At 41.3% G+C, this 19379-nt stretch overlaps 1 protein-coding gene across 1 annotated transcript in view; it reads left to right on the forward strand.

Annotated features, from left to right (window-relative positions):
• Positions 1-229: 229 nt before the first annotated feature.
• The window catches only part of LOC311034561 (netrin receptor UNC5D-like), a gene marked incomplete at both ends in the record, with an annotated part of 140307 nt that continues 121157 nt past the window's right edge, over positions 230-19379 (forward strand). Inside the window, one exon of the mRNA XM_084042441.1 lies at positions 230-248. Within this exon, the coding sequence (XP_083898567.1) occupies positions 230-248 (19 nt within the window). The remainder of the gene's footprint in view (positions 249-19379) is intronic.

Genomic DNA, 19379 nt, shown 5'->3' on the forward strand with positions numbered 1-19379 from the left:
CACAGACAGGACGGATAGGACACTTACAGTATACAGACAGGACGGATAGGACACTTACAGTATACAGACAGGACGGATAGGACACTTATACAGACAGGAGGGATAGGACACTTACACAGACAGGAGGGATAGGACACTTACATAGACAGGACGGATAGGACACTTATACAGACAAGACGGATAGGACACTTATACAGACGGATAGGACACTTATACAGACAGGACGAATATGGCGGACACGGACCTGTGTAAGTGTTTGATCGGACACTTATACAGACAGGATGGATAGGACAGTTGTTGGAGGAGGCGAGGAGGCTCTCCACTTCCGCATTGAGCGAGTGTGCATCAAGTGTATCCTCGACCACTCTCAACAGCTCCTCCCTCACTTATACAGACAGGACGGATAGGACACTTATACAGACAGGAGGGATACAGGACGGCATAAGAAGTAGAATATTCCTAGAAGTAGAACACTCCCAAAATTCCCAACACAAGTCTGCCGGCGGAGAGTTGTGCTCCGAGGAGCACTTTTTCTAGTTATGTTTTTGTTTTGTTTTTATCAGTTTAAGTTAAAGGTAGGGTAAGTGATTTGCGTTGGTTAAAATAAGTGTTAAATAGCTCTATATTCTGATAGTACTCATTGCTATAGAGTGTTTGTTCAGTAAAAGGAGTCTCCCACCATGTCTCTCCACCTCTTTATTAAACAGAAAATGCATTTTCGTTTCAGTTTCAGTTTCATTTCCAATTTTATCCAATCAGGATAGAGAACTCAATCAGGATATAGATTATACAAGTGAAATTGGAAGTGATGACACTAAGAAACGAGCAGACACAATTGGAACTGGAACACTATACAAATTTAGCTTAAAAATGGGTACTTTCTCCTGATTGGCTGAGATTTTGACACCTACCGAAACAAATATTTTCTGTTTATTAAAGAGCTGGAGAGACGGGAGACTCCTGTTACTGAACACACACTCTATAGCAATGATTGATTACTATCAGAATATAGTATTTTAACCTTTTAACAAAATACTTTTTGTTTTAACCCAAAAATATCACTTACCCTACCTTTAAAGGAGTAGTTCACCCCAAAAAATACTTATTTTCTATCAATTAGGCCTACACACCCCATGAAGCCTTGAATTCATGTTGTTTGGTTTTTGTCGCATTCCTAAGCCAATAACTTGTTGAGTCTCCTACCGGAGTTCTATAATAGATTTAGATTTAGATTTCAGCTATATATATATTATAGATAGCTAAAATCTGACACAGATTCTTTCCTGGTTTTAACCCATTAAGACCTGGAACTGTGTCATTTTTAGATTTGAGCTAAAAAGCATAATTTTACACTTTGGGCTATTCAAAAATAGCAGATCTACAAGCTCATGTGCCGCGCTACGAGCTTGTAGATCTGCTATTTTTGAAAAATCGTGAAAATGTGTGCAAATCTTTGAATATATATATATTTTTAAAGCGAACATTTTTGTGCGTGCGTGTGCGCGCGCGTGTGTCGGCTATTTTCAAATAGCCTAGGTATAAAATAGGGCTAAAGTGGTTAATGTGTGTTTTATAATGTAATAATTTATATCTGCAAAGTAACTAGTAACTAAAGTTTTCAAATTGTAGTGGAGTAAAAATACAATATTTGGATCCGAGAAATAAAAGTATTGGCAATTGGAAATACTCATGTAAAGTACAAATACCTCAAAATTGTACAGTACTTAAGTAAATATACTTAGTTAATTTACACCAGTGTGTGTGTGTGTGTGTGTGTGTGTGTGTGTGTGTGTGTGTGTGTGTGTGTGTGTGTGTGTGTGTGTGTGCGGGTGCGTGCGTGCGTGCGTGTGTGTGTCCGATTTAGTCCCTTTTAAAAACACAATTTATCAGCGTCGTAAAACGTCTCATGACTGATAGTTTGCGTTAGCAGGAGCCATCGATTAAAGATGTCCTTACACTGAATAGTGCTGAGTTACATTTCTGCTTGGACGGCGGGCGGTGTCCTGAAGTGACCATGTCACTAAGATGTCAACAAATCTCTCCTGTCGCCTGTCGGGCAGAAACCTTGTTTCTCCATATTGATTTATTTCAAAGGTTTCCACCTGACAGAGACGATATACAGTATATCGTCTCTGTCAGGTGGATACCTCACAGGTCCAAAACTGTTACTTTTCAGGATTCAAATGAAAAACTAAGTAGATCAAGCTCGAAAAGCGTCGATAGGCTCTATGCACAGCAGCCATATTATCACTTCCTTCACAGGTGTTACCAATGATACTAACGAAGGCTCTGTGCCATTTAGTGTAGCACAGTGGTTTCCACGCCCCCCATAACTCTGAGAGTGTACAAATGGAACCAAATGGACCCTTACGGGTTCATTTGGTTCCATCTGTACACTCTCAGAGTTACACACCTGTAAGGGGCCATTTGGAAACCCATGAGGGTCCCTGGACCCCAACTGTAGACCCACTGGTGTAGCAGAGTGTTTCCAGTGGGCCAACATGCACAATATCAGCACCCTGACTCTGTTTGACCAGAATGGAACAGAGCCATCATTAGTATCATTGGTAACACCTGTGAATGTCTTCATAATATGGCTGTGAATAGAGCCTATTCCCGATGCTTTTCGCGACACGTTCCGCAACGCTTTTTGCAACGCGTTTCGAGCTTGTAGATCTGCTACTTTCGATACTTTTGTGTGACGCTGTAGAAAGATCAAGTCCTAAAGGTCCTTGAGGGAGTCCCCAACTAAATGATGGATAGTTAGGAACCAAATAGACCCGTAGGGTCTGTAACTCTGAGAGTGTACAGATCCATTTTCTCAGAGTCAGTTTAACATTGATTTTACAATATCAATTGGGGTCCCAGAGATAGAAATGCCATTAAATGGGGGTCCGTAGCCTAATGCATGTCAAACTGGGGGACCTTGAAATTAAAATGGTTGAGAATCACAGCTAGAGCCGTAAAAATCTTCTCTTATGGGGGTCCCTGGCATATATGTTCTATTTGGGGTCTGCCGGCTAATAAGTGTCAATTTGGGGGTCCATGACATGAACAAGTTTGAGAACCACTTACTTAAGGTATATATCAGGTAACAGCACATTCAACGTCTTATAATTTGTCCTCTACACCTTGACTTTCCGGCGCTCAGATAAATCACTTCCTTCATGTTTGGATGTGTTAAAGTGAAGGAAGAAGACACAAATGACTCACACACACGTAGTGTGAAATATTGGGGGGAGGCATTTTTTCTTTCACATAAAGTTACACAATACATTGTGGAAAAACGTTTTTTGACATGTTGCCAAAAGAGTATTTTGATATTCATACTAAAAAGAGACACTTTGAGGACGACACTGACACGAGCGTGGTGACAGAATGCACCATTAGAGAGAGAGAGAGAGAGAGAGAGAGAGAGAGAGAGAGAGAGAGAGAGAGAGAGAGATTTTATGAGAGAGGTTATGGTTATGGTTAATTTATGCTCTATCATACAGTGGCGTTGCAAACCAAAAGTAGCCGATCTACAAGCTCATAGCGTGTCATGGATGTGACGCGCTGTGAGCTTTTGGATGCGCTCTTTTCAGCCGGTGACACCGCGGTACGACAAAGACTAAAAAGAGGTTTTAGGTAGAGCAAGGGTTCACGCGGTTTTCAGGCCGCAACCCCCCCATTTTTTAAATATTATTTGAACTGGGGACCCCCCAAAATAATCATACTTGAACTGGGGACCCTACCATGACAAGTTTTTAGAATTGTAGGCATTACATTTAGTTTGACTCTATTCCACCAATGAATATTTTGATAATTTGGCCAATTTGGTATTAAAAAATGTCTTAAAATTCATTACATTGTCACTTTATAATGTGCAGATAGCCTACCCTGTATACACTTATACTGTATGTTGGTTTGTTTACTGTTGAGTGAGAAAACAATGTTGCACATTATTAAGCTAATCATCTGGGGCCCCCCCAAAATAATTTGGGGATCCCCCTGGGGGTCCAGACCCGCAGTTTGGTGACCACTGAGGCAGAGGGAGAGATTTGTGACGACGGAGCCAGACAGACACAGAAGAACATGATTCACTACAGAGCTGGATGAGAGAAGATGGGGAGGAGGGGAGATTTAGAGTGGATGGAGAGAGAGAGAGAGAGAGAGAGAGAGAGAGAGAGAGAGAGAGAGAGAGAGAGAGAGAGAGAGAGAGAGAGAGAGAGAGAGAGAGAGAGAGCAGTGGTTTGAATGGTGAAAGGAGAGACAGTGTTCAGGAGGTATAGACAAGGAGGATAGAAGAGATGTCAACATCAAGGATGTCTCAATGAGATGCCATAAAACACAGTGTGTGTCACACGCACGCACACGCACGCACACACACACACACACACACACACACACACACACACACACACACACACACACACACACACACACACACACACACACACACACACACACACACACACACACACACACACACACACACACACACACACACACACACACACACACACACACAGCTTTTCTAAATCTATTGTAAATTAAACAAAACAAAAAAGTAAAACTCTATTGCAGACATCCCACAACTGCTCAAACTGCATCAAACCTTCAATATTTCTGTCCTAATATGTTTTTCTCCTTCTTGAACGATTTATCAATTTTATTCCTTATCCGTCCTTAACCACTTAAACCCTATACTTTGTTAACCGGGGTCACCCAGGGCTCTTTATTAGGCCCCCTCCTGTGTACGCTCTACATTAAATACCCAGCAAAAATAGACGATCTACAATAATAGGGAATGCGAGGGTTCATGTGTTTAAAATTAATACTTCAGCCCAATAGGATTTATTTCACCTATAATTAGTTTTTTCTCACATGCATGAGAAAATACTTGCAGAACGAAGTTAATTGGGGGCCAAGTTCAACAGCAAAACTATATTTAAATCAGTTTATAAACTCTCACACAAGTCGTACAGTATGATCTAAGTGTCACGCATGGAGCCGTTTGAGTTTCAACAGGAGGTGAGTTCAAACTCACCCACGCTCGCTCATCGCTCATGTGTGAGACTCTTTATCTTATGTTTGAACCCTTTAAGACCTGAGGCCGATTCTAAAAATGTCTTCTAAATCCTGACAGTTTTCTGAGAGACGTACCGGTATGTTGCTTATATCAGTGTTGCTCTGACATTTTGGACCCCATCTCAAAATATTTTGATCCAGGGACCCCCAGAAGCAAAGATTTGAGTAAAATGTTTTCGCTTTAAACAATATAAAGATTTGCACGCATTTTCAAGATTAAAAAAAAAAAGCAGATCTACAAGTTCTTAGCGTGGCACGAAGTGACGAGTTGTGTGTGTGTGCACGTGCGTGCGTGTGAGCATGTGTGCACAGCTGGAACCCTCTACGTTTATTTCATTAAGATGAACAGTACTTAGAACTCTATTGTAAAGAGTGTTTTTATAGGTTTAGAAACAGCACAGTCAAATAGTCAGTCCACAGGCTCAGCACTCTGTCTCTGCTGATGTTACAGCTTTGAGTACAACACACACGCAGACGCACACGCACGCGCACGCACGCACGCACGCACGCACGCACGCACGCACGCACGCACGCACGCACGCACGCACGCACACACACACACACACCAGCTGTTACATTGATTCCCATTAGAGAGAAATAGACAACAGCAAACAAACAAAAATCATTCCTCTCCCATTTAGCCACTGCTGGCATTCTGCTACGGCAGTGAATGTGTAGTGTCACTTGTCATATAGCTGCTCAATAAGTAGGGCCTCACATGCTTCTGTGTTGTTGTGTGTATGGCTGTTTTTTAACAGTACTAGAGGTTCGGGCTTTTGTGCCCATATATGGAGATCTCCGTATCTGCCCGTTTATCTGTATCCCTTTTATGCCCATACTGGAAATCTCTGATGTCAATAGTATATGCCCATACACTGTATATTGCCATGCCCATATATGGGCATATTGGATGGATCTGTGGTTCTGGACAACTGGATATCCACATATGCCCATATATGAACATATCGGTCAGATTGGCGGTTCTGAACAACCGCATATCCAAACGACTCGACGGCGGGCACCACACTTCCTCGAGTCCTTGCTGACGCGCCAAGTTTGAAGTCGGTTGGTCCCATATATGCACAACATACGCACAACTGGATATCCATGTATATATATCCATGCCTATATATGGGCATATCAGGTTTGTTTATGGTTATGTCTGAGTCATAGTGACATGCCTATATATGGGTGTATCGGGATTGTTTATGGTTATGTCTGAGTCATAATGACATGCCTATATATGGGTGTATCGGGTTTGTTTATGGTTATGTCTGAGCCATAATGACTATATATAGATGATATATAGAGATATATAGATCCTTTTTTTTAAGTGAGTCATGTTGTGATGACCACACACCGCCCACTTCACACTGGGTGTGATTCTTTTTAAAGGATTTTGATACATGTTATACATTTGAAACTTGTGAAATGGGACCTTCTGCAATGAGTACTTTTACTTTTGGTACTTTACGTATATTCCACTACTTTTGTACTTTTTACTCAAGTGATTTTTGAATGAGTACTTTTACTTGTGGTACTTTAAGTATATGCCACTACTTTTGTACGTTTTACTCAAGTGAATTTTGAATGCCAGACTTGTACTTGTAACAGACTATTTCTACAGTAGGGTATTGATACTTTTACTTAAGTAAAACACGTGAATACTTCTTCCGTCACTGCTCACTCCATTTGTAGCTACAAACGGCTGTCTCTTGAGGTCATCTCCCGTCTGAGATTTCCACAATCTCCTCATTCCATGCAAGGCATTCCAAGTCAAGGACAAAGTGCCCTCCAGACCTTCAGATCCTGTTCTATCGAAGCGGAAACACGATATTTGAAGTCCCCGATTACCTCGAACACCGTCCCACTGGCAGTAGCAATTATTTCTGCAATCTGTCTGCGACGCACCGTGGACACTTTTGAAGAAAATATTGTTTTGATGAGGTTAGGAGATATAAACGGCTATAATGCCTCTCTGAGGAACTACAAACACAACCAGATGGTAATTCATTTATGGAGAGAGATGGCACACACAGACACTGTCCACCGTGTCTGTTGCCATCAATGGGGATATCTCTGAGGAAAACATGTGAAAGTGCGTTGGAGCTTCATCATCACAAACGCACCACTATTGCGTTGAGAGCTTGTAGATTGGCTATCTTTGTTATTTGACACAATGAAGTTTATAGCGTTTAACACATTGACTGCCTGATATTAAAACATTGTTTGTTTTAACCCCTTGCCAGCGTTTATTACCTTAAATAGACGATCTACGTTGTGTACACAAATGTTTTTTTTTTAAAGTGTCCGTGGGGTGGGGTAGAGTCCTGTCTATCCACTGGAACAATAACATTTCTACCGCAATCGGCCATTTTGGAGCTATGGCCTGGTGAAGATGGGTGGTTTTCATCGAAACAATTCATAATCTCAGTTAGTTAGTTGTTTTTCTAAACGTTGGGGTGGATGGACGTGATGTTTTTTGGGATGACGCCACATCCGTCTATTCCTTCTCTTGAGTGTCGAGTGATCATTCCTGAGCTGTGTTAGAGTGCCCTCTTGTGGACTTTTCCCCCCCAAAAAGATCACGCATATATGCCTTCTTGGCGAGCAAGTGATGGATTTCAAAGAACGCAAATATGCACTCTTGGCAGGGAATGGGTTAAGTGATTAAGAAAATACCCTTGAACGAACCCTGTCTCTACCCACTCATTTACAGCTGCTCCTAAAAAACAAGGAAGGAATTAGGAATTTGTTAGTGCGCGTGCGTGTGCGTGTGCGTGTGCGTGTGTGTGTGTGTGTGTGTGTGTGTGTTGTCCACTCTCAGACGCTGGACAGCATGACGGCAGGGAGCAGGTAGAATTTGTGGGTTGAATCGCCGCTGAACCCAAAAGCCCATTTGTCTGATTGATGTTTTGGGGGGGGGGGGGGGGTAGTGGGACCCAGCGGAGGAGAAACTGTAAACGAGTTTTTTTTTTTTTTCCCGCGGTACATTGTGTCTGTCGCCCCGTTTCACCCTCAATCTGTCTTCCTCTTCGCCCGCTTTGCCCGCCAAACGTTTAGTAAACTAATTAGTTGGAACGCGGCCATTCTGAACCCTATGATGGCTGAGTGAGTGTGTGGGGCGAACTGGAGGAAGCAGCTGGGCGTGGTGGAGAAATAACAGCTTATAACCCATTAGACCGGGAAAGGATCTGTGTATGTTTTTGTATTTCTTTGGCTATTCAAAAAATAACAGATCTACAAGCTCATAGATCATACTCTAATCTTTGCTTCTGGTGTAAAATATTTTACAAATGTAAAAAATATATATACATTCAAAGATTTGCAGACATTTTCAAGATTTTTCTAAAATAGCAGATCTACGAGCTCGTAGCGCGGCACTCGGTGCCACGCTATGAGCTTGTATATCTGCTATTTTTGAATAGCCCAGAGACATCTAAAATGACAGAGATGCGGTTCCCGGTCTTAATGGGTTAAACAAGGGGGAGGGGCTTGTTCTGTTAGGGCGGTGAGTGATGGTCGATGTTGGCGAAGGAAACGGTTTGGAAGAGAATGTGCTTCGTCGACCAGTCAACTGGGCCCAGACGTCCATTCCGTTCTGTGCCGTCTCCTGATCTGACCCACGTCTATGAGAATCTCACGTTAAACCTCTGTAAACATTTAAACCACTTAGACATATATCTATGAATTCCAAAAATGTGTGTGTGTGTGTGTGTGTGTGTGTGTGTGTGTCCATGCGTGCGTGCGTGCGTGTGTGTGTGTGTAGCTGACCATTGCATATCTGAGAATCAATGGGAAGTGCAGTTTATGGATGGCGAAGTCAGTCGGATCAGCGGCTCTCTAAAACCGCTGTTTGGCAACGTTGTCGTCAATGTTGGCAGCAGAGGTAGCTTGAGGCGTCTGTCTGTGCCTAAATATGCCCAAATAGGGAGATGACGAATGTCATGATGATGACAAAGGGTCAACTGTCCCCAGGGCCGGACGATAGTTTGTGACAAACTACCTACTACTAACTTGGAGCTGCACTTTAACAATTATTAATGGTATTTGTATGTTTATTTTTTTTACACAGCGTTATCGGATTTGTAAGTTATGGATATCGGTATCGGGAAGGAACATCGGTATACATCTCTATTCCGAGGACAGGCGCGCCCAAACCTGCGTGCGCAATGAAGCGTGTGTGCTTTTTTTTGGTGGGTCCAAGGGCCCAGCTTCCGGCTTTGAAATTGAGTCTATATACTGTAGGAAGTAAAAGTTCACATGAATGGCCTGTAGGTTCGCTGTTTTACCCCTGCTGGTGTCAGATTCTTTTTAGGCGGGTTTTTTGACGAACTTTAGACTTGATTATCTTACCTTAACAAACATTGTCATAATGTTGCTTCAAACATTGCTTCCAGTCGCTATAGTTTAAAGTCTTCTTTCAATCAACATGATATGTGTTTTGGTAAATTATGATCCCATTTATTTTAAAATTGATGATAAAGTAGGGTATGCTCTAGGAGGGGCGGGATGGTTTGATTGACAAGCTACACAACCAATGGCATTCATTCCCCGCCCCTGCTCTTGATTGACAAGCTACCCAACCAATAGCATGCATTTCCGGTGTCATAGGACATGATGCGATATGGCGCGATATAGAAGATGGCGGATTTGAAATTGCTGATCAATAGGCTTCATTTGCGGTCATTTGCAAATGGCCCCTTACAGGTGTGTAACTCTGAGAGTGTACAAATGGAACCAAATGGACCCGTAACCAAATGGACCCGTAAGGGTCCATTTGGTTCCATTTGTACACTCTCAGAGTTATGGGGGTCGTGGAAACCACTGTGCTAGACTAAATGGAACAGAGCCTTCATTAGTATCAATTGGTAACACCTGGGAAGGAAGTGATAATATAGCTGCTCTGAATAGAGCCTATGAAGCCGCAAATAGGCTAGAATGCTGTCAGAAACAAACATGGCTGCTATATCACGATAAACAAAGGAAGAAGGCTACTTCCAAGGCCACATGGGCACTTATATACATCGGCTATTTGAAAATAGCCGATCTACAAGCTCACAACGCGTGGCAATTTCTGAAACATTTTAAAAACACAAAACTGGTAGGCTACAGGGCTCCCTGGCACAAAATATTTTCAGATGGGGGTTAGGGACAAATACATATTAATAAGGGGGTCCATGACATGAAAATATGTTAGAACCATTGGCTTAAATAATTATAAAACAAAAAAGAAAATTGGAAAACCGCAACCTATTAACAACTATTAAAAGGAACTTTACAGAAAAACAAGCCCAAAGTCGCTTATAATAAGCAGACATGGCAATAGTGGCCATGATTTGCAAAGAGGGGCGTTTTTACAGCGTGAGGAGTTAGTTTTTGATTAGATTTAATCATGTGTGCGTGCAGACGAAGCCGTGCTCTTATGTTTATGTATGGAGGAGTTTAAATTGAGGTCAAACCTAAGGTCGTTCTTGCTGGTTACGTTTCATGTGTTAAAGTTGCCGTCTTCACCGTCTGCCCCTCTTTCAACGTACAATAATGTATATCAAATACAGCTGAAAATGCCACAGAATAATCTTTAATTAAAAAATAATGTCTTCACCATCCTTTAACCCTTTGAGACCGGGAACGCATCTGTGTCATTTTAAGATTTCTTTGGCTCTATAAAAATAGCAGATCTACAAGCTTGTAGTGCGGCACCGAGTGCCGCGCTACGAGCTTGTAGATCTGCTATTTTTTTTTTAAATGTGTGCAAATTTTTTTTTTAAAGCGAAAGTTTTTAACTCAAATCTTTGCTTCTGGGGATTTTACAAATGTCTTCTAAATCCTAAGTCCAAAGTTTTTTTTTCCTAAAAGTTTTTTAAAGTTTTTTTTTTGTACTTACTGTATGTTGCTATATTTTCAATGGTTTTCAAACTGTTTTCATGTCAAGGACTCCCAAAATAATATGTATATGTCCGCGGACCCCCTCCCATCTAAAGATATTTTGTTCCAGGGACCCCCAGAAGCAAAGATTTGAGTTAAAAATGATTTGCACAAATGTTCAAGATTTTTCAAAAAAATAGCAATCTACAAGCTCGTAGCGCGGCACTCGGTGCCGCGCTACGAGCTTGTGTATCTGCTATTTTTGAATAGCCAAAGAAATCTTAAAATGACACAGTTGTGTTCCCTTCCCGGCCTTAAAGGGTTAATGAGAAAACCAGACAGGAGTGCGTTTTGATTTGATTCAAATGACTTTTCTTTTCTCTCCCAGTTGTAGATTAGAGCCCTTCTGTTGGGTCGATGTCTGGGATTAGCTGTAATCCTTGGTATTTGGGGGATGCGTTCATTAATCTACACTCATGTACAGACACACACACACACATTCACACGTTTGCTGACGAACACTGTTTGTGATCCCCTACCGCACGCACAGACACACAAACAAACGCACACGCACGCACATACACGCGCACGGCCACGCGCACACACACACACACACACACACACACACACACACACACACACACACACACACACACACACACACACACACACACACACACACACACAGCACATGCATATGCACATGCACAGAGTCACAGTTGACATGCTGCATAAACAGGAAGCGTTGAGGTCAAAGTTCATCACCATGGAGACCTGTATCTCATGTTTTTTAAGATGAGACGGCGGCCAGACCTTGACCTCCTTTGACCTCTGGAACGTTTGTGCTCTCTTCTAAGACACAATGTCCATGTTTAATTAAAGTCATATTCGTTAACTGTTATCTTTTGACCATTACAGATGTACTATCTCAAATAGATTACTACATAATCAGTGGTGGAAGAAGTAGGCTACTCAGATATTTTACTTAAGTAAAAGTAGCAATAATATTTAAAAATACTAGTTACAAGTAAAAGGCCTGTGTTCAAAATGTTACTTGAGTAAAAGTACAAAAGTATTGGCATCAAAATAGCCTTAAAGTACCAAAAGTAAAAGTACTAAAATGTTTGAAAATAGCAGATCTACAAGCTCACAACCGCGACGCGTTGTGAGCTTTAGCCCTATACAATAGGGCTAAAGTGGTTAATGTATGTTTTATAATGTAATCATTTATATCTGCAAAGTAACTAGTAACTAAAACTTTCAAATAATTATAGTGGAGTAAAAGTACAATATTTGCCTCTGAGATGTAGTGGAGTAGAAGTAAAAGTATAGACAATTGGAAATACTCCAGTAAAGTACAAGTACCTCAAAATGTTACTTAAGTACAGTACTTGAGTAAATGTACTTAGTAACTTTACATCACTGTTTATAATACTCTTTCTCACTAGCCACACAAAACCTAGTGTCCCTATTCTGGGCATAATAGGCGAACATGCTGTAAAAATAGAAAAACATTCTGTGAAAATCTACAATATCTACAAGCTTATGTGTTGATCGGCCGAAGAGTGAAAAAACAGGAGGCGGCCAAGTATAGATCCCTGGGGGACCCCGGCCAACGAAGTATAAAGGGTCTAAGGTGTTCAAGTAACAATTAACTGTTATCTTGTGACCATTAGAGTTTTAATATCTCATATATTAGATTGCCACATTTACAGAAATCATACCGTAGTTATCATCATCTATATATGCTTGCTCAGCAATCTTTTCAGTAATTTCTCATTAAATCCGCTGTGAATACAATGCAGTAATGTGTACGCATCACTGCACAATGATCTTATACCTGAGTATCAAATTATTCTTTCTGCACATAGAGGGCAATATGTAGCAGAGTTTCAATTTTTAAATTACAGGATTTAGTGGACTGGCAATAATTCAATAATACGTCAGAATTGTCCTTTCCTTGGTACAATAAACTTACATTACTGTTGAATTAGAAAGAGAACTACAAAAAGTAATTTTTAATCTGATTCTCCCCTAGCCCTGTTTACTCCCAGTAAAGAGTCTCAAACTCTTTAGTTAGAACCGTGGTTAAAGTCTGATTATAGCCTGCCACAATCATCTTATCAAACTATACACACTATAGGACGCCAGGTCTACAAATGACCTGGCATCTGTCTACATACCATGCTATCTAAGTTACATTATAGCCTTTGCATAAGCCTGCAAGGTCGTCGAGTTTAGGGCAAGTGCTACGGGCTGAGGTGAGTCTAAGTCTAAAGAGGTGAGTCTTCAGATTACGGCGGAAGATTGGGAGTGAGTCTGCAGTTCTAACTGCAATAGGGAGTTTGTTTCACAGTTTGGGAGCCAGAAGGTAGAAGGCCAACATCAGTGCAGGGCAGTAACTGGGAGCCAATGGAGGGAGCGGAGAAGACACGTGAACATTTTGGCTGGTTGGAGACCAGAGAGCATTCTGGATCATTTGGAGGGACCTAAGTGCACATGCTGGGAGGCCAGGAAGGAGCGAGTTACAGTTGTCAAGTTTTGATATGACTGATAAGGAGCTGGGCTGTCTCCTGGATGAGGATGGGTCTGATCCTTTCGATCAAACCCCACCCCCTGAGTATGACATGAAACCAAAATGTCTCACTGTGTGAATGTGGTCAAATAGAGCGAGAAACACATCAAGCTACAGTCTATGTGTGTGTGTGTGTGTGTGTGTGTGTGTGTGTGTGTGTGTGTGTGTGCGTGTGTGTGTGTGTGTGTGTGTGTGTGTGTGTGTGTGGGCGGGGGCGGGGGGAGGAGGGGAGGGGAGGGGAGGTAGTGAAGCGATGTCAGACAGATGCTAGGTAGCGTAGCGACAGTCAGTCAAGGCCACGTAATTGTGTCTTTATTGGCTGTGATGGTGATGGTGGTGGTGGTGGGGATGGGGGGGAGTTCTGCAGCGTGCATAGGTCCTAACCTTTTAATGAAAGTTTATAGTGGTCCTAACCTTGTAATTAAAGTCCAACAGGATCTCTAATGAGGAGAGAGAAGGATTTGTATCAGGGACCATCTGACAGCCATTACTCACACAATTCACACACACACACACACACACACACACACACACACACACACACACACACACACACACACACACACACACACACACACACACACACACACACACACACACACACACACAGTTTCACAATGTCGGCCCGGTACTTTGCGCCATCGGCGACGCAAAACGGGAAACAGGATCCCCAGATGACAGTGAAGTGACAATTTAATGACTTTTAAGACCTTTTTAAATACCTAAAGAAAATAAGGCAAAAAAAGAAAAAAGATCATTACTGCACCAAAAGCAATCACCAAACAATTGCTTGACACATGAGGGCATCCACCCTTCAAAGATCACCATCCTCCGTTGTTTTGTTACATTTCCCCCTTATACTTTAAAGATTCATCAAGTATGTTCACTGTACCACAAGCACATATCCTGAGTTATTAAGAAGTGAGCTCTCAGGTAAACGGTGTGTCAGTAATGTGCTGCACAGTGAAGTGAAAGTGTGGAATTTCACCCGCTTCTTTCTGCTCGCTACAAACAACATGGAATTTTGACATACAGCAGGCTTCATAAATAAATACAAACTAATATATGTTCAAAATATGAACTTTTAACTCATTGTCTCATTGTGTGCCAATGACGTCTTTTGACGTCTCTTAACTCATTGAGTGCCATTAACGTGTTTCACGTGTTTTAGCGCTATGGTGCAACGTGCCATTAACGTGTTTCACATGTTTTTGAAAAAAATTGAAAAAAACTCAAATCCATTTATTTATAGGTTATGAATTTCATCATGCGTCTCGCTAGCCAATCACAGAGTGGTCTGAATACTCATCAGCCAATCACAGTACAGGGAAAGACACATTTTCACGACGGATGGGTCATGGGTCACACCCCACTTATAGGACAACGCTAAAAAAAAAAAAAAAAAAAAAGGTTTTATACTGATGACATCAGCGATCTCTATATATGAGCATAAAAGGGACAAGGACTGACAGATACAGATATCTCCATATATGGGTATAAAAGGGACATAGGTAGACCGACAGACACAGACATCTCCATATTTGGACACAAAAGGAACACAGACAGACGGGTACAACGGGTACTCTGACAAAGGTGTAGGTGTGAGGGCCGCGTAGCGTCGCAAACTCTAGAAGTGAGGGCCCTGTAGCTGCCCAAACCTCTAGTGTATAAATAAATCTTCAGGGGTTAAAGAAATGTGGTGATGAAGCAGAATGAACTAATCTGCTAAGGAATGTAATTAAGTCCTTATCAGCTTTCTGTGTATCGTTGCTGTTGAAGGGGAAAACATTTACTTTTTTTAGCGGTGCCAGCCGTTCTACATGTGACCTTGTGTGTCCGTCCGTCCGTCCGTCCGTCCAAACACGGCATTAACAGCTGCAGCTGATTGCAACACAAAGATGCAACCAATTACACTAAATAAACACAAACAGGAGACAGTGCAACACATGCACCATTTAAAGACATGCATACACAAGCCGGCAGTGTCATAGACAGTAAAAAATATGGACCCATTGACTCTACAGACCGTAAATTAAGCCTATTTTTCAGCAATTTCTAATCCGCCATATATCCTATTGACTCGGAAATTAATGCTATTGGTTGGTACCAGAGCGGGGGTGGGGAATTAATGCTATTGGTTGTGTTGCTTGTCAATCAAGTCATCACAAGGTAGCCACGCCCGTCCTACAGCGTACCCTACTTTATCATCAATTTAAAAATAAATGGGATCATAATTTACCAAAACGCATAATCATGATGATTGAAAGAAGACTTTAAACTAGCGTTTGGAAGCATATAGTAGGCCTATGTATGACAATGTTTATTAGGGTAATAAAATCAAGTGTAAAGTTCGGCAAAAACCCGTCTTGAATGGAGCCTTATTATTATTATTAATTGCCTTTTGACACCAGCAGGGGTGGAAAATAGCAGATCTACAAGCTCACAATGTGTCGCATCGTGACGCATTGTGAGCTTGTAGATCTGCTATTTTCAAATAGCCGGCGTATATACCGCAGGTTTAAAGTGACCTGGGTTAGGGTTAGGGTTAGAGTTACAGTAGGGTTAGGGTGGCCTAGTCGCTTCTTTTGGGCTTCTTTTCTGTTCCGAAAAATATTGTTGTTCTCAATTACATTATTGTGAACTCAGCAATATGAGATGGAAGATATTAAGCTCCAAAAAAACAACATCCTTCCCTATAATCCACCCTCTGCCTCGTGACAAATGAATAATGATGTTAATATATTTGCAGGAAGAACGGATTTTAATCGCTGGAGCGATGTTAACTTTTTTATTGAGTCTGGTTCTGTTTCCCTGCCAGAGCTTTAATGAAATGACAAAACAGAATCTTTTACGATGATATTTTACCATCTCTTTGTCCTGAACCCCATCTCAACGTCCACACACACACGCACGCACACACACACACACACACACACACACACACACACACACACACACACACACACACACACACACACACACACACACACACACACACACACACACACAATAGTAATATATTCATACATTAATTTATAGTAATAGAATCCCTGATGCAAGTGTTCTGTGGCGTTGCTGTTTCACAGGGAGAGAGAGCAAGAGCGAGAGAGAGAGAGAGAGAGAGAGAGAGAGAGAGAGAGAGAGAGAGAGAGAGAGAGAGAGAGAGAGAGAGAGAGAGAGAGAGAGAGAATGAATGAATGAATGAATGAATGAATGAAAGAAAGTGGATTGTTTTCATAATGTTTCTGATACATTGAATACAATTGCAGGGTTTGACTTTATGTATCAGAGTGAGCTGTCAAGTTCACAGTCAAATGTGGAATTTCACTGTGTAGCGTGTGTGATTACTCAACACAATGCCTTTAATTATGTCCCTATCTCCTTTCTGTCAGAGAAAGACAGACTAACGGATCAGGGGCGATGAGAAAAAGTGTGGATAATTATATTCTTTTGTCTGCCTCCGCCATCAGTCAACAGAGGTTTAATTTTCAGACACACCAGAGCCACATGCTGAATATGAATAGTGTTGTTAGATGAGCTAATAGAGGCACTAGATATGAATAATGCGCTTACAACAGAAACATCACTTCTGCATTTGTTATTTTCACTTTCACTTCATTCATAAGGAGATTTACCAAAACATGATTTCATAGATGAGGTTTCAGCCACCTGCTGTTTTTTTTTGCATGAAATCATGTGTTTGTGTTTCTTTTTTTTTTCTTCTCAACCACAAATGTACAGCATGTGACTTAGATATCGCGTTGTTTAGACATATGCTAGGTTCATTGTTTACCTGGCATCCTAGTTTCTTTGAGGCACTACATTGTTCTTTCTGCACTCCATTTATGTGAATACTACTTTTTGATTGGCCAAAGTGACGCCACCTGCGAGGACCAACTGAGCCTGGTTGGGTGATCCAGAAGAGACTATTAACCCATTAAGACCTGAGGCCGTTTCTACAAATGTCTTCTAAATCCATACAAACGTATGTTGCTATATTAGTGCAGGTTCTCAAACCTTTTCATGTCAAGGACCCCCAAAATTATATGCATTTTGCCCCCCCATCTCAAAATATTTTGATCCAGGGACCACCAGAAGCAAAGATTTGAGTTAAAAAATGTTATATTAAAAAATACATATATTCAAAGATTTGCACAAATGTTCAAGATTTTTCAAAAATTGCAGATCTACAAGCTCATAGTGCGGCACGAAATGACGCGCTATGATATTGTTATTTTGTATATCTGCTATTTTCGAATACCGGCAGAAAGTATTAAATCCAAGTATAAAAGTGGTTCAAATCTAAAATATTGTTCTCTGCAGTGCCATGTCTGCTTATTAAAAGCGACTTTGGGCTTATTTTTCTGTAAAGTTGCCTGTAAATGATTGGTAGTTGTGGTTTTCAGGTTTTTGGGCTTGTTTCTAAAGTGTAGTTGTTTATTTGGGCTTGCTTCCACATTTTTTAGCGGTGCCAACCGCTCTATATCTGACTTTGTCTGTGTGTCCGTGTGTCTGTCCGGGTGTGTGTCTGTCCCATAAACAAATATTGATGACAACATCAATACGGGGCTCATCAAAGGCACCGCTTCCTTCACACAGGGTGTGATTTTTAATTATCATTTAAACCAGTGGTTGTCAAATATTGTCATATGGACCCCCCCCCAAATTAATATGTATTTGTCCCTAGCCCCCCATCTGAAAATGTTTTGTGCCAGGGAGCCTGGTACCAGAGTGTTGTTAGAATGTTTAAAAAATATTCCAACATTTTATATTTTATTTCAAGATCTTTATAGAAAATAGCAGATCTACAAGCTCGCAACGCAACACGTTGTGATCTTGTCAATCGGCTATTTTCAAATAGCAATATATAGGTTTAAAGTGCTCATGTGGCCTTTTGCTTCTTTTTGCCTTCTGTTCCTAGACCAGGTTGCTTATTTCTCTCAACAGCACTGCACAGCAAGTCAATGCTAAAATGTTTTTCAAAGTGCAGAGCGATGCTGTCTCCACTAGGCTTAACTAACCCTGTGACAGGCTGTGACATTCCACCCACACACAACACTGTAACCCTGTGACAGCCTTTACACCCACACGTCCACAAGGCTCTGAAAGCTAAAAGCTCTTATTTATCACATTCAACTCCCAGAGTTCACCTGTGAATTCTTTGACACTTTGGCTGAAGATGAAAGACATGCAAAATGTGCGTCGGGATTTTTTTTCTCCCCCTGCAAAATGTTAATGCGGGTCCATGAGGAAACGCTTTGGAGATGTGGCTGGAAGCAATGGAGATACAGTACATGGTTTTGACGTTTACACAGCATGGTGCGGTTCACTCAGTCCCAGTGCTGTAGTAGTCTATGTTGCAGTAGGACTGCATGGGTACAATTACAATAGTTTTTTCCACTGTTTCTAATGTTAATCAGCCTGTAACTCAACCACTTTGGAGCTGTTTTTAGCCTTAGGGGCCCTATCTTGGGCACCGCCTTACCCCTTATCCCTAAACTCTTTTGTCATGTTTGACTATTTTGAAAAACTTTTTTTATTTAAAACAGTTTTTCAAAATAGTAATAGCAAGATGGGGCCTTAGGGGCCTTATTTTCACCGGTGCCTTACCCATTATCCCTAGACTTTTTTTTACTATTTTTAAAAACATTTTCAAATAGTTCAACTAGCCAATCTACATCGACACGTTGTGAGCTTGTAGATTGGCTATTTGAACTATTGGAAATGTTTTTAAAAAAAATAGTAACAAGAAGGGGTTTAGGGATAATGGGTAAGGCACCGGCGATGTGTTACCCCTAGAGCAGTGTCAGGGATTCTGCCTGGGACGGTGGTGTCTCTATCGGGGAAGACAGCGGCCGTGTAGGAG

This window comes from Gymnoscopelus microlampas, assembly GCF_963454915.1.
Source record: "Gymnoscopelus microlampas genome assembly, chromosome: 19".
NCBI lineage: Eukaryota > Metazoa > Chordata > Actinopteri > Myctophiformes > Myctophidae > Gymnoscopelus > Gymnoscopelus microlampas.